The sequence below is a fragment of the Xyrauchen texanus genome, chromosome 1, assembly GCF_025860055.1.
Source record: "Xyrauchen texanus isolate HMW12.3.18 chromosome 1, RBS_HiC_50CHRs, whole genome shotgun sequence".
Classification (NCBI taxonomy): Eukaryota; Metazoa; Chordata; class Actinopteri; order Cypriniformes; family Catostomidae; genus Xyrauchen; species Xyrauchen texanus.
Window position 1 is genome coordinate 29749173 of NC_068276.1, and position 13821 is coordinate 29762993.

A 13821-nucleotide genomic window follows, 5' to 3' on the forward strand; every position below is an offset into this window, starting at 1 on the left:
TATCTAAGAATAACAAGAGATGTCGGAGCGTGATTGTGAACAGCGATAATATTTTATTATTATTTTGGGATTATCGGAAACTGTAGTCCTTTCCCTTGAATATAAATGTACGCAGCTGTGACAATAAATTATTATTATTTTAATTTTTTTGCTGCAACGATGTAATTTACTATGACAATACCAGCGCTGTGTTGAAAGCGCCACACAACAGGTAGTAGAGAGCGTCCTCCAGAAAGCGCTGGTGCCATCTAGTGCTCATTTACCATAAAGCAGTGCAGACGGTGCTCAAAGGGTTACACAAGTGTTTTAAATGTCTTTTTAATGCTTTATTTTGGCACATTCTCCTTGTTCAGATGTACAAATGACCATTCATGAACCTTCCTTTTCACAACAATTAATGCGACACATTCTGCACACATGTAGCCAGACAAGGCTACCTGACAACCATAGGCATATGCACATACATGAGCATCATAATGGTGTAAGGCAAATGCATGGGTGTCATGGACCCATCTGTACGCAGGAACATCCAAACCAATCCTTGCCTGAGAAACACATTTTACTAATGGTAGTCTACATATATGATGTATTTTTTTAGTTAAAACTCCATATTTACAAGTAAATCAATACAATATTCAGAATAATTATATAAACTGTATTTTGAATTATCCATAAGATCAACAAAATACTCACAGCATAAATCATTTGACAGTATAATTTCCATTACACATCTAATAGGTAAACAATGCAAAAATATAGAGTTAAATGAACTGATATGGCATATGAAAATAATGTACAACATAGTTCAGGTGATACATTAGACACATTTAAAACTGACAAGGCCCGTGTTCACACCAATTTGAGGACATAATAGCATTCATTATTGTTTTAAACCCATAGAGTCCCTGTAGAGTAAACCACATTTTTTTTAAAATGTTGTAGTTTTGAATTTTGAAACCAAATCAATGCATCAGTCCAGAAATATAACAAAACAACCCAAGTAACCTTGTTAGAATTCATAATTATTTGATTCATTCTGTGCAATGTAACCATTATCCTGGTGTATACCAATTCCAGTATGTTGGCTTCTGTCTTCTTACAAGATCTTCATTACACACCTCAAAACGAATTTCCCATGGTAACATGGAAAATTAAACCTGACATTTATGGAAATCTCTAGAAGTCCACTAGAATAATTTGTCCCATCTCAGCAACACTTGGTCTACGGTTACACAAAGTACAGGCACAGTTATCAGGTGAGAAAAATACATCACTGATGCGATAGATCTGATAAAATGTTTTTAAGCCTTGTCATGAAATTCATCTTTCAGTTCTTCTGTAGTTATTCAGTATGTACAAACCTTGACAGATTGATATGATGCATGATAGCTTCACTTTCAGAATTTGAATCAGAAAATAATAAAAGTCCTTATAGAGCTTAGAGCTTAATCTTCGTATTAAAAAAAAAAAGAAAAAAAAAAAGAAAAAAAAAAGAACATTCCTTCCCTGCAAAAACTTAACCAGATAACAAATTTGCTATATGATTAGCCTGCAACAATAAATACATCCTCAAATAAATATTACTACAAAGTTTAATATTACACTGAACAAAATGTGGGTTTGGTAAATGTTACACAAAGAAAATAATTGTTTCTACGCTTCCTAGTAAAAAAAAAAAAAAAAAAAAAAGAATTGGAAAACTAAAATGAATAATTCACCCCAAAATTTGAATTCTCTCATTATTTACTCACTCTCGTGCCATTCCAGATGTGTATGACTTTTTCTTCTTTAGAACACAAATGAAGATTTTTAGAAGAATATCTCAGCTCTGTAGGTCAATACGATTCAAGTGAATGGGTACCAACATTTTTAATCTTAAAATAGCATATAAAAGGCAGCATAAAAGCAATCCATTACTCCAGTGATTGAATCCATGTCTTCAGAAGGGATATGACAGGTGTAGGTGAGAAGTAGAAGTTCTTTATTACTTTAAATTCTCTTAAATTCCCAGCAGGTGGCTGGCGATATGCATAAAGAATGCAAATAGACAAAAACAAAAGAATGTGAAGGTGCCGATTGATGGTAAAAAGGACATGCATTTGTATTTGTTTCTCCCCCACACTATTTATCATATTGTTCCAGAAGATTAACCGCTGATTTAACCGCTGGAGTCTTATGGATTACTTTTATTCTGTCTTTATGTGCTTTTGGAGGTTCATCATTTTAGTACACATCCATTTGGATTATATGTACTTACAGAGCTGAGATATTTTTCTAAAAAATGTCATTTGTGTTCTGCAGAAGAAAGAAAGTCATACACATCTGGGATGGCATGGGGGTGAGTAAATTATGAGACAATTTCATTTTTGGGAGAACTATTCCTTTAAATATTTTCAACAGAGCCATGATAATACAAGTACTACAGGAAATATACTTACTATATAATCAATATTACAGCAGTAAGATAAGCAAGCAGATGTGCCTCTCTTGTCTCAGCTTCGGTAGAACCAAGATTTGTCACTAAACATCACACACCCTCAAAAAAAACTAAAGGAAAAATAAATAAAAAGTCAAGACAACATACACACATGTATCTCTGTCATAGATAGACATACAGGGCAAAACATGCAAATTACTTTTTTAATACAAAAATATCAAGGCAGCAAGCAGCTGGACAGATGTAAAAATCATTATTGCCTCCTAAAGTTTTCAAAAGTTTTTTAATTATCATATCTAAATATTCACAAGCTGCTTTCACTGCACAACTGCCTCCCGGGACAAACTGAAGAGCACCAGGTTAAAGGCTGCATTCCAGAGGGTTTGCTGCTGAAATGACACTGCAGGTCTGTCTCCAAGCCTTTCTCAATTATGATACTTAGTAACTCACCACAGCTTTGAAAGAGCAGTTACACAAGGGCACTCTGGACTCATGTAAAGCATAGATATAGAGAGAAATACAGAAGGAGCTGTATTGTTCTCTCAAACATAAAAAAGCAGGTTGAAGATATGTTTCATTTTGTTTGAGGGGAGTGCAGCTCTTAATCAAAAACAAAGGCAGTTGTCAGAATGAGGGCAGAGAGTTTTTGCAATAAAATATATGAAGATTCCTCCATGCTATCAATTTGCAGAGTACAGTATCTTCAGTTGTGATGAAGTCTCAGGGACATTTCAATACATTAAGAAAGCAACTGATGCTTGTTTGGACTGGAAGGCGGCAGTGAGGCCATTTCTGTGGATAGGCAGAAACTCTGACTGAGCTGCAGTTTGAGTTTCTCCACTTCATAGTTGTGCAGGTACTCCTGGACAAGATAGCGTTCACGTTTTATCCGGGCCTTTACTTCTGACGGCACATCAGGAATCAGCCATGCCACAAAAAACTTCACCACAAACACAATATGCTGAGAGAGGAAAGAAAGGAAAAGCCATCACAATCACATCCTAAAGCTGAATTCAAACAAACACAGTTCTATAATTTTTTCTAAGCTTGTGTGTCAATGTTTGTTAGATAAATGAATAACGAACTGTGAACATAGTAATGTGTGCTGAGAATTTATTTCTATAGTTCCTGTTTAGATCTCACTTCATTTTGTTTATAAAATGACACTACAAACACTATTTATGCTAAAGCTTCACAAAGGTCTCAATACTTACTGTGCTCATTTCATGGTTATATTTCTCATCCAGACATGATGATATTCAGCTCTGACTAATTTGACTGTTCCTTCACGTTTCAAGCAACATGATCACACAGGAAATCGGCATGTTAGTTCTGAAAATTTTCCACTTAAAGTCAGAACCCAATGCGATTAATTTTGGACAAGCAGCACAATGCAGTGAATGCTCATGCCCCGCAAATCACCTGTTGCTTTTGTCATCACATCGCGTTTGATCACTGATTAGCAAGATAATATATTTGCACAGAAGTAAGTGAAATAACGTGATGGAGCCTGTCCCTCCAGCCGAGTTGGAGAAGGGTTTCTACAGCCCTTACTTCATCGTACTCAAAAGAGGAGGTGGGTTGAGGCCAATCTTGGACCTTTGAGTTCTCAACCGGGCTCCTGTTCAAGATGCTCAAGCAAAAACACATTCTAACAATCTCTATCAAGATTGGTTAACAGCAGTAGACCTGAAGGACGCGCATTTTTACATCTCGATTTCCCCGACACAAACCCTTTCTACGATTCACGTTCGAGGGCCGAGCGTAACAGTACAAAGTCCTCCCCTTCGGCCTGTCCCTGTCGTTGCCCCGCTAAGGGAAGTGGGCATCTGCATACTCAACTACCTCGACGACTGGCTGATCTTAACTCACTCTCAAGAGGCACTATGCACTCACGGGGACCAGGTGCTCAGGCACCTCAGCCATCTAGGGCTTCAGGTCTAGTTAGACTCAGTCTCAATGGTAGTGCACCTCACAAACGAGCGCACGCAGTCAGTGCTGAATTGCCTATTGTCGTTCAAAATAGGCACTGCAAAAACAGTTCCAGAGGCTCCTGGGGCACATGGCATCCTCAGCCGTGGTCGCGCCACTAGGGTTGATGCATATTAGACTGCTCAAGCACTGGCTTCAGTGCAGCGGCACGTATCGTGTGGTCTTTACCCCCCCTTTGCTGTCAGTTATTCAACCCCTGGACAGACCTCTGTTTCCTGCTGACAGCAGTCCCCCTGCAGCAGGTGTCCATGCACATCGTGGTCACCACAGATGCCTCCAAACAGGGTTGGGGCATGGTGTGCAACGGGTACGCAGCCGCCGGTTCCTGGTCGGGCCCGCGGCTACGTTGGCGCATCAACTGCCTATAGTTGCTGGCTGTATTTCTTGCCCTGCTGAGGTTTCTCCCACTGATCTGAGGCAAGCACGTCTTGATCCATTCAGACAGCACCGCGAAGGTAGCGTAAATAAATCGCTCTCATCATATGTCACAACTCGCCCACCATCTCCTCAGTCAGCACCAACTGAGGTCACTGCACGCCACTCATTTCCAAGGCAGCCTCAACACATCAGCGGACACGCTGTTGCAACAGGCTCCACTCAACGTAGAGTGGAGGCTCCACCCCAGGTGGTTCAGCTGGTCTGGGACATTATGGCAAAGCACAGGAAGACCTGTTCGCTCCTCAAGAAAACTCCCATTGCCCACTCTGGTACTCCCTCAGGTCAAAGGCAAGTCCCATCAGGAGTCCCATCCCTCCACCAGGCAGCTTTATGCCCTAAAGTGGTGCATGTTCGCAAATTGGTGTTTTTCCCGATCTTAAGGCCCACAGAGTTGCGCAGTTGGGTCAGTGTTCTCATTCCTACAGGGAAAGGACCTTAAAGGTATATGTTGCCGCAATAGCGCCCACCATGATGTGCTGGACGGTAAGTCCCTAGGAAAGCACAACCTGATAATCAGGTTTCTAAGAGGCGCCCGGAGGTTGAACCCTCCCAGGCCATGCCTGTTCCCCTCATGGGATCTCAACGTGGTCCTTACGGGCCTCCAGAGAACCCCCTTAGAGCCTCTAGAATCAGTCAGGCTAAGTTTCCTGTCCCAGAAGACCTCGCGCTTACTTCCACCAAGAGGGTTGGAGACCTGCAAGCATTCTCTGTCAGCGACACTTGCCTGGAGCCCAGACTGGGCTACGTGCCTAAGGTTCCTACGGCCCCCCTTCAGGGCCAGACAGTGAACCTGCAAGCAACTGCCCCAGGAGGAGGCAGACCCAGCCTTATCGTTGCCATGTCCGGAGCTCTAGATGATTCTGAGCAGCTCTTTGTTTGCTGTGGGATGCTTTCCCCAATAGAGGTTTTTCCACAAGGTCATCAATGCCCTTGCACCGGCTAACTAGACCCAGGTCGTGCCTGCCGCCTTGCGGGTTTGAGTACGCTCTATGAGGAGCATGGCATTCTCGTGGGCACCGGCCACTGGCACCTCTCTAGCAGACATGGGCAGAGCAGTAGGCTGGGCAACACCCAATACCCTTGTGAGAACAAAAGCCTCCGAAGTTTGAGTCGGCCCTGGCCCATGTTTCTTCAGGTCAGAGCCCGTAAAACTCGGTAACACGGGACAGCTGACCGGGTGTACCGCTTGTGCATAGTGCCTTTCCCCTCTTCTGAGGCAAACCCGCACGCATTTACCCCCAGGTGAGTCCACAAAAGCTTGCACTCCCTGAATGTTTTTCCTCCATAGCCCTCTGGCTCGGGAATTCTGCGTAGCAATTCCCGAGCCGGGTACGGTCTCCTGGCGGACCTGCATCTGCATTTGGCAGTCCCCCCTGCCCCCTGGTCACTTTAATTTTTATATTTCATTTTGATGTATAGAATAGGTTGCGTTTGTAGGTGTAATTTTTGTAAACGTCTTGACACCTCACTGTGGACCTCACTAAATTTCAAACCCTGGCTAAGGCCCTGGTTAGGACTACATTCATAATAAAATGTTTCTGAAAAATAAGACACACTATGCCAGGTCACATCAAAGTAGTATGTTAAAGAACACATACCAAGCTCAGAATGGCATACTACCCATACTATTTTCTACATCTATGGCAGGAATAGTAAGAGTAGTATGGTAGTAAGCATTCCGAACTCTGTTTTGCCACTGTTTTGGTCTCAGTGCTGTTGTGCATGCACACAAATTCCAGCTTTGTCCACTAAAATTCTAGCCTAGTCTTATAGAATGAACACTACATTTACAACGTTACTATATTTTTGAAAACTGACTTTTACGTGCCACAATCTATGTTTAGCTGCAGCTTCCCGGTGAAATGTGTACAAAAGGCGCTACAACAAGTGTGCATTTTATTTACTTGCACACAAATCACGAGTACAACGGCTGATTATAACTTTATAAACACTTATTTTTCACACTATTACTAACACATTGCTATGTTTGATATCTAAACACTTTCTATAACACATCAGGTGAAAAAAACAACAACATACATTTAACCCCTTACATTTTGTATTATAGACTCACATTTATACACTTATACCAATGTGATTAGCATAGAAAGTTAAACTGTGAAGTATACAGCTCGAGACCAGTCAAGCACGCAAGCTGACACGTGAGACAAGATGTAGTTGTAGAATGTAGTTGTTTTAGAAAATATGCTAGTTAGGTTTAACCAAGGTGTTGGTTAAAGGTAAGGATGTCTGTTTTGTTCACCTCTCATTTATCTTTTAAGACACCAATGATTAGGTTAGGTTAAAAGTTTAGGTAAGGGAGGTACGTTTTACTCATTATACTCTCATTAAAATCTAATATTCACCTTAACAATCTCGTCTGATTATGACACCATTTCACTCACTTTTGGGGCCCGCACAGGACATTTCATAAATGTGTAATAAGACATAATTTCATTTTGAAAAATATTGCCACAGTCATGTAATATTCATGAGACCAGGCTGGGAAAATCAGTAACACAGACTGATTTTAGCAGACAAAATATTGAACCTCCTTTCACAATCTGCCTCAAATCAGAGCCATCAAGCTGGGTGTTTAACTTAAAGATGTTCTAACATAGATAGCCCATGACCCTTACAAAAATTTAGAGTTCATGTCAAATTTTCTGCAAACTTGCCGCAAATTCACCACTGATCATTTTCAAATGCAAATGAGCTTTGCAGAATCTTGTGGCAAATTGTTCATTGTTGCCAAATGTTTGCTTCAAGTTCTCCACTACCATTGAAGAGCTGCAAACATTTGTGGTGAATCAAAAGCTCATTTGTATGTGAAAATAATGAGTGGCTTATTTGTGGCAAGGTTAATTTTGATCATCACTGTGTCACTGGATGTTCACTATGTTAGAAATTAGTTTTTAATTTGTTTAAAATTAACAAGAGTCCATTGGATTATGCAATTTCTTACTTCCATAATGATGATGAAGGCCATTTTAGCAGCCAAGATGTGCCAGAACTGCATTGTTTGAGTGTATTGCTTTTCATGGCCAGGTGGGTATCTGTAGTCCCGATATCTGAAGGTAAAAAATATGATTACTGTTCAAAGATAGTTGTAGGTCTACATAGAATATAGTTGTCTTTGTCCCACACACACAAGGTCAAATACCTGCACATTGTGATGGTAGTGCTATTAAACCAGGAGGGGTTTTCTTCAGACTCAGTTAGATTATACCCAGGGATCTGAGAGATGTTGTACATGGACAGGCTGTTGGTGATGTAACCTCTCATGGTGGCCTCACTGCCGGGGTGGTAGGCGTACAGATATACCAGGCGAGGAATCATATCTGATGTGAACGCCATGATGAAGGCCTGAGGAATAAAGAATAGAGAGAAACAAAGGAACAGCTATGGATAACATGCACAGTGGAAACTGCTTATTTGCAATTAACAGTGTGAGCCTTTTATTAAAAGGGAATGACAAAAATGTCATTTTCTTGGTGAACTATGTCTTTGACTGTATTTAAAATGAGCAAACTGTGTACATAGCCACATCCAAAGCTACCTAAGACAGTGAAACTACTGAACAACAACCTGCAACAACTACAGAAAGTGTAACAAACTGGTTTACAGTACATACATTTGTGACCACAGACAAGATAGCAACCACATTAAGGATCTCTTCCCAGGCTCCAATGTTGCGTGCTTTTGCTGCTACTGGCCTTTGGAGCTGTGTGGTAAACTTCCAAGCATCAACTCTCACCTCCAGAATGTTGTTAAAAAGGGCAAGAAGAGGGGCCAGTGGAAAAGAGGCCACAAAAAGTGTTATGAATCCAAACTGGATCACTGTTAAAAGACACAGGAGACTGGTTCAGATACAGGACTAACAGATGCTTAAAAGTAAAATGAGAAAATCTCTTCTATGAAAAACATAATTTGTAGCATTTAAATTGCACAATGACAAAAACTTTATTTAATTACTTATTTGTATGGATTAAATATAACCTTAAAAGGACAGTTTACCCTCAGGCTGTTCCAAACCCATATGACTATCTTTTTACATGGAACACAAAAGGAGAGGTTAGGCAAAATGTCAGCCTCAGTCACCATTCTCTTGCAATGCATATTTTTTTAACAATCAATGACAGGTTTGGAACAACATGAGGGTGAATACAATAAGAAGTTTACATACATCTTAACCAAATACATTTCAAATCAGTTTTTCCCAATTCCTGACATTTAATAGTAGAAAACATTCCATGTCTTAGGTCAGTTAGGATCATTATTTTAAGAATGTGATATATCAGAATAATAGTAGAGAGAATGATTTATTTCAGCTTTTATTTATTTCATCACATTGCCAGTGGGTCAGACGTTTACATCAACATCATACATTGTTGCCACAATTTTGCAGTTATGCTTGGGGTCATTGTCCATTTGGAAGGCCCATTTGAGACCGAGCTTAACTTCCTGGCTGATGTCTTGAGATGTTGCTTCAAAATATCCACGTAATTTTCCTTCCTCATGATGCCATCTATTTTGTGAAGTGCACCAGTCCCTCCTGCCGCAAAGAACCCCCACAACATGATGCTGCCACCCCCTGATTCACGGTTGGGATGGTGTTCTTTGGTTTGCAAGCCTCACCCGTTTTCCACCAAACATAACAATGGTCATTGTGGCCAAACAGTTACATTTTTGTTTCATTAGACCAGAGGACATTTCTCCAGAAAGTAAGATCTTTCATGTGCACTTGCAAACTGTAGTCTGGCTTTTTATGGCAGTTTTGGAGCAGTGGCTTCTTCATTGCTGAGCAGACTTTCAGGTTATATCGATATAGGACTTGTTTTACTGTGGATATAGATACTTGTCTACCTGTTTCCTCCAGCATCTTAACAAGGTGCTTTGCTGTTGTTCTGGGATTGATTTTCACTTTTTGTACCAAACTACATTCATTTCTAGGAGACAGAATGCGGCCCCTCCCTGAGTGGTATGATGGCTGCATGGTCCCATGGTGTTTATACTTGCGTACTTTTGTTTGTATAGATGAACATTGTACCTTCAGGCATTTGTAAATTGCTCCCAAGGATGAACTAGACTTGTGGAGGAACACAATGTTTTTTCTGAGGTCTTGGCTGATTTTTTTATTATTTTCCCATGATTTCAAGCAAATAGGCATTAAGTTTGAAGGTACGCCTTAAAATACATCCACAGGTACACCTCCAATTGACTCCAATTAGCCTATCAGAAGCTAATTGCCTAAAGGCTTGACATAATTATTTAAATTTTCCAAGCTGCTTAAAGGCACAGTAACTTAGTGTTTGTAAACTTCTGACCCACTGGAAATGTGATACAGTTAATAAAGTGAATCAATCTGTCTGTAAACAATTGTTGCAAAAATGAATCATGTCATGCACAAAGTAGATGTCCTAAATGACTTGCCAAAACTATAGTTTGCTAATATTAAATCTGTGGAGTGGTTCAAAAATGAGTTTAATGACTTCAACCTAAGTGTGTAAACTTCTGACTTCAACTATACATGTTGACATAATTCTTATCTTTGGGTGAACTATCCCTTTAAGGAGTTCTGGTACATCAACATCCAGTAACATAAAAATGTGTATTTGAGTAAACTTTACCCATCTCAAGGTATTCATTGAAGAGTCCAAACTGGCTGAAGTTCTGCAGATCGTGATCCTGCTCCCATCTACTATAAGTGCTTTCCGGATGACTCCGCCCTTTTCTGCTGCCCCACCAGTTTCTGAGAAGTCTGCGACACAGGCAAAAGGGACCATTATGTGTTTTTGCTTTTTTGTATTTGGCGAGCGCATAGAAAATATTTCCTGCATAAAAAATGACCAGGTAAAATAAAGAAAAATATACAAATATATATTTATAAATAATTTTTTCTCCATCTAAAAATATATATACGGTATCTCACAAAAGTACACCCCTCACATTTTAGGTAATATTTGATTATATATTTTCATGTGACAACACTAAAGAAATGACACTTTGTAACAATGTAATGTAGTGAGTGTACAGCTTGTATAATTTTGATGTCCCCTCAAAATAACTCAACATACAGCCATTAATGTCTAAACCGATGGCAACAAAAGTGAGTACAAATTGGGCCCAATTAGCCATTTTCCCTCCCCAGTGTCATGTGACTCGTTAGTGTCACAAGGTCTCAGGTGTGAATGGGGAGCAGATGTGTTAATTTGGTGTCATCGCTCTCACACTCCTTCATACTGGTCACTGGAAGTTCAACATGGCACCTCATGGCAAAGAACTCTCTGAGGATCTGAAAAAAAAAAATTGTTGCTCTTCATAAAGATGGCCTAGGCTATAAGAAGATTGCCAAGACCCTGACAATAAGCTGCAGCATGGTGGCCAAGACCATTCAGCGGTATAACAGTACAGGTTCCACTCAGAACAGGCATCGCCATGGTCGACCAAAGAAGTTGAGTGCATGTGCTCAGCGTCATATCTAGAGGTTGTCTTTGGGAAATAGACATATGAGTGCTGCCAGCATTGCTGCAGAGGTCGAAGGGGTGGGGGGTCAGCCTGTCAGTGCTCAGACCTTACGCCACACACTGCATCAAATTGGTCTGCATGGTTGTCGTCCCAGAAGGAAGCCTCTTCTAAAGATGATGCACAAGAAAGCCCGCAAACAGTTTGCTGAAGACAAGCAGACTAAGGACATGGATTACTGTAACCATGTCCTGTGGTCTGATGAGACCAAGATAAACTTATTTGGTTAAGATGGTGTTAAGCGTGTGTGGTGGAAACCAGGTGAGGAGTACAAAGACAAGTGTGTCTTGCCTACAGTCAAGTATGGTGGTGGGAGTGTCATGGTCTGGGGCTGCATGAGTGCTGCCAGCACTGGGGAGCTACAGTTCATTGAGGGAACCATGAATGCCAACATGTACTGTGACATACTGAAGCAGAGCATGATCCCCTCCCTACGGAGACTGGGCGGAAGGGCAGTCTTCCAGCAAGATAACGACCCTCAAAGACGACCACTGCCTTACTAAAGAAGCTGAGGGCGAAGGCAAAGCATGTCTCCAGACCTAAACCCTATTGAGCATCTGTGGGTCATCCTCAAACGGAAGGTGGAGGAGCACAAGGTCTCTAACATCCACCAGCTCCGTGATGTTGTCATGGAGGAGTGGAAGAGGACTCCAGTGGCAACCTGTGAAGCTCTGGTGAACTCCATGCCCAAGAGGGTTAAAGCAGTGCTGGAAAATAATGGTGGCCACACAAAATATTGACACTTTGGGCCCAATTTGGACATTTTCACTTAGGGATGTACTCATTTTTGTTGCCAGCGGTTTAAACATTAATGGCTGTGTGTTGAGTTATTTTGAGGGGACAGCAAATTTACACTGTTATACAAGCTGTACACTCACTACTTTACATTGTAGCAAAGAGTCATTTCTTCAGTGTTGTCACATGAAAAGATATAATCAAATATTTACAAAAATGTGAGGGGTGTACTCACTTTTGTGAGATACTGTACATGCATAACGGAAACTGTATATCTTAGGTCCTGTAACTGGTAACCATTTCAACATTTTCACCATTTTCAATCACCTTTTTGCCTCAATGTTTTAAAAAGTTCTGCGTTTCTTATTTTTAATTAGAACAGACATTCCATGTAGTCTGTAAATTAATATGAAAGATAAAGCTGCTTGCATAATAATTATAAATGATCTTCCAAAATGTTGTATAAACTAGTTTTGATGGAGTACAACATGTCATACCACAGGACATGTCAACTTTTAAAGTATTTCATGTCAACAACACATATGCAAAATATTGAAGAAGAAAAAAAAGAATCTTTAGAAGAACATATAATTGTGCTGGACCTTTAAAATGTATCAATGATAAAGTCCAAATATTTTTTTAATTATAGGCCAAACACACAAAATCATTCTCATAAGTTCACTGTATTCCTTACGGCAGCAGAGCCTCCTGGACATTTCCAACCATCTGTTTTCCAGCCATGACAATAAGGAGCTGTGTAGTGAGCTCAATCAGACAACCCCCAGGGGCACACTAAATAACAAAATGCATTGATCAAGACACTTAATAACTATTCATGCTCACATTTCAGTGAATAATTCAACAATATTAGGTCTTATTGAGTACTGATATTTTAAGTCTTACCTCTTCATTTCTCAGAGAGCTCCACTTTCCAAACATGTAACTGTAGTTCCCCGGATAACCCACAAACTTCCCTTTAAAAAAGGCCACATAGAAACAGGAAGAGTAGTAGTTCACGAACTGGAACATGAACATCTTCATCGTCAGCTTGTTCTCATACTCCAGATATGTCTTGGGGATCTCTGGGAGATACAAATAGAATAAGTTAGGCCAAAAAGATTATAATTATTTTCCATACAGCTGAACAAACAGAGGAGATAATATTCACATTTAATCGGCTCCACGTTACAGTATGTGCACATCAGTGCAGAATTAATTGTTATCAAACTACATAAAATCTTGCTATTTTCCAGTCTTTTAAGATTCCATTGCTTTGGATGCATACTTAATTCAATGTGACAAACAAACTCAATGAAACACATCTTGACTCTCGTTTCTTGTCTGAAACAAGGATGACATTGTTGCTCACCCATATCAGTGATCCAAATGGCCACATGCTCATAGAAGAAGTTGAGGATGAGAATAATAACAAAGTTGATGCATGAAGCGGTTACAGAGGTGGCCAGCTGAGGGGTGATTAGAGAGCCCACCAGCTGGATCTTACTGGTGGGGCTGTCTTTCATGGCGCTGGCAAACGCTGCATAAACTGCTAATCTGTATGCTATTACTCCCATTATACAGGCCACGATCAGACACGTCTAACAAACACAAGGACAGGGAAAGACTTTAAAAGGGTTTAAGACATTTTATTTATTTATTTAAGTGTTTAAATGAATGGTCAAAATGTCATTTCT

General features: G+C 40.3%; 1 protein-coding gene across 1 annotated transcript in view; it reads right to left on the reverse strand.

Annotated features, from left to right (window-relative positions):
* Positions 1 to 317: 317 nt before the first annotated feature.
* The window catches only part of LOC127647452 (anoctamin-5-like), a 50430-nt gene continuing 36926 nt past the window's right edge, over positions 318 to 13821 (reverse strand). Inside the window, exons 12-19 of the mRNA XM_052131708.1 lie at positions 13497 to 13725; positions 13031 to 13209; positions 12822 to 12919; positions 10498 to 10628; positions 8502 to 8707; positions 8031 to 8233; positions 7833 to 7938; positions 318 to 3398 (exon numbers count right to left, since the gene is read on the reverse strand). Of these exons, the coding sequence (XP_051987668.1) occupies positions 3177 to 3398; positions 7833 to 7938; positions 8031 to 8233; positions 8502 to 8707; positions 10498 to 10628; positions 12822 to 12919; positions 13031 to 13209; positions 13497 to 13725 (1374 nt within the window). The 3' untranslated portion in view covers positions 318 to 3176. The remainder of the gene's footprint in view (positions 3399 to 7832; positions 7939 to 8030; positions 8234 to 8501; positions 8708 to 10497; positions 10629 to 12821; positions 12920 to 13030; positions 13210 to 13496; positions 13726 to 13821) is intronic.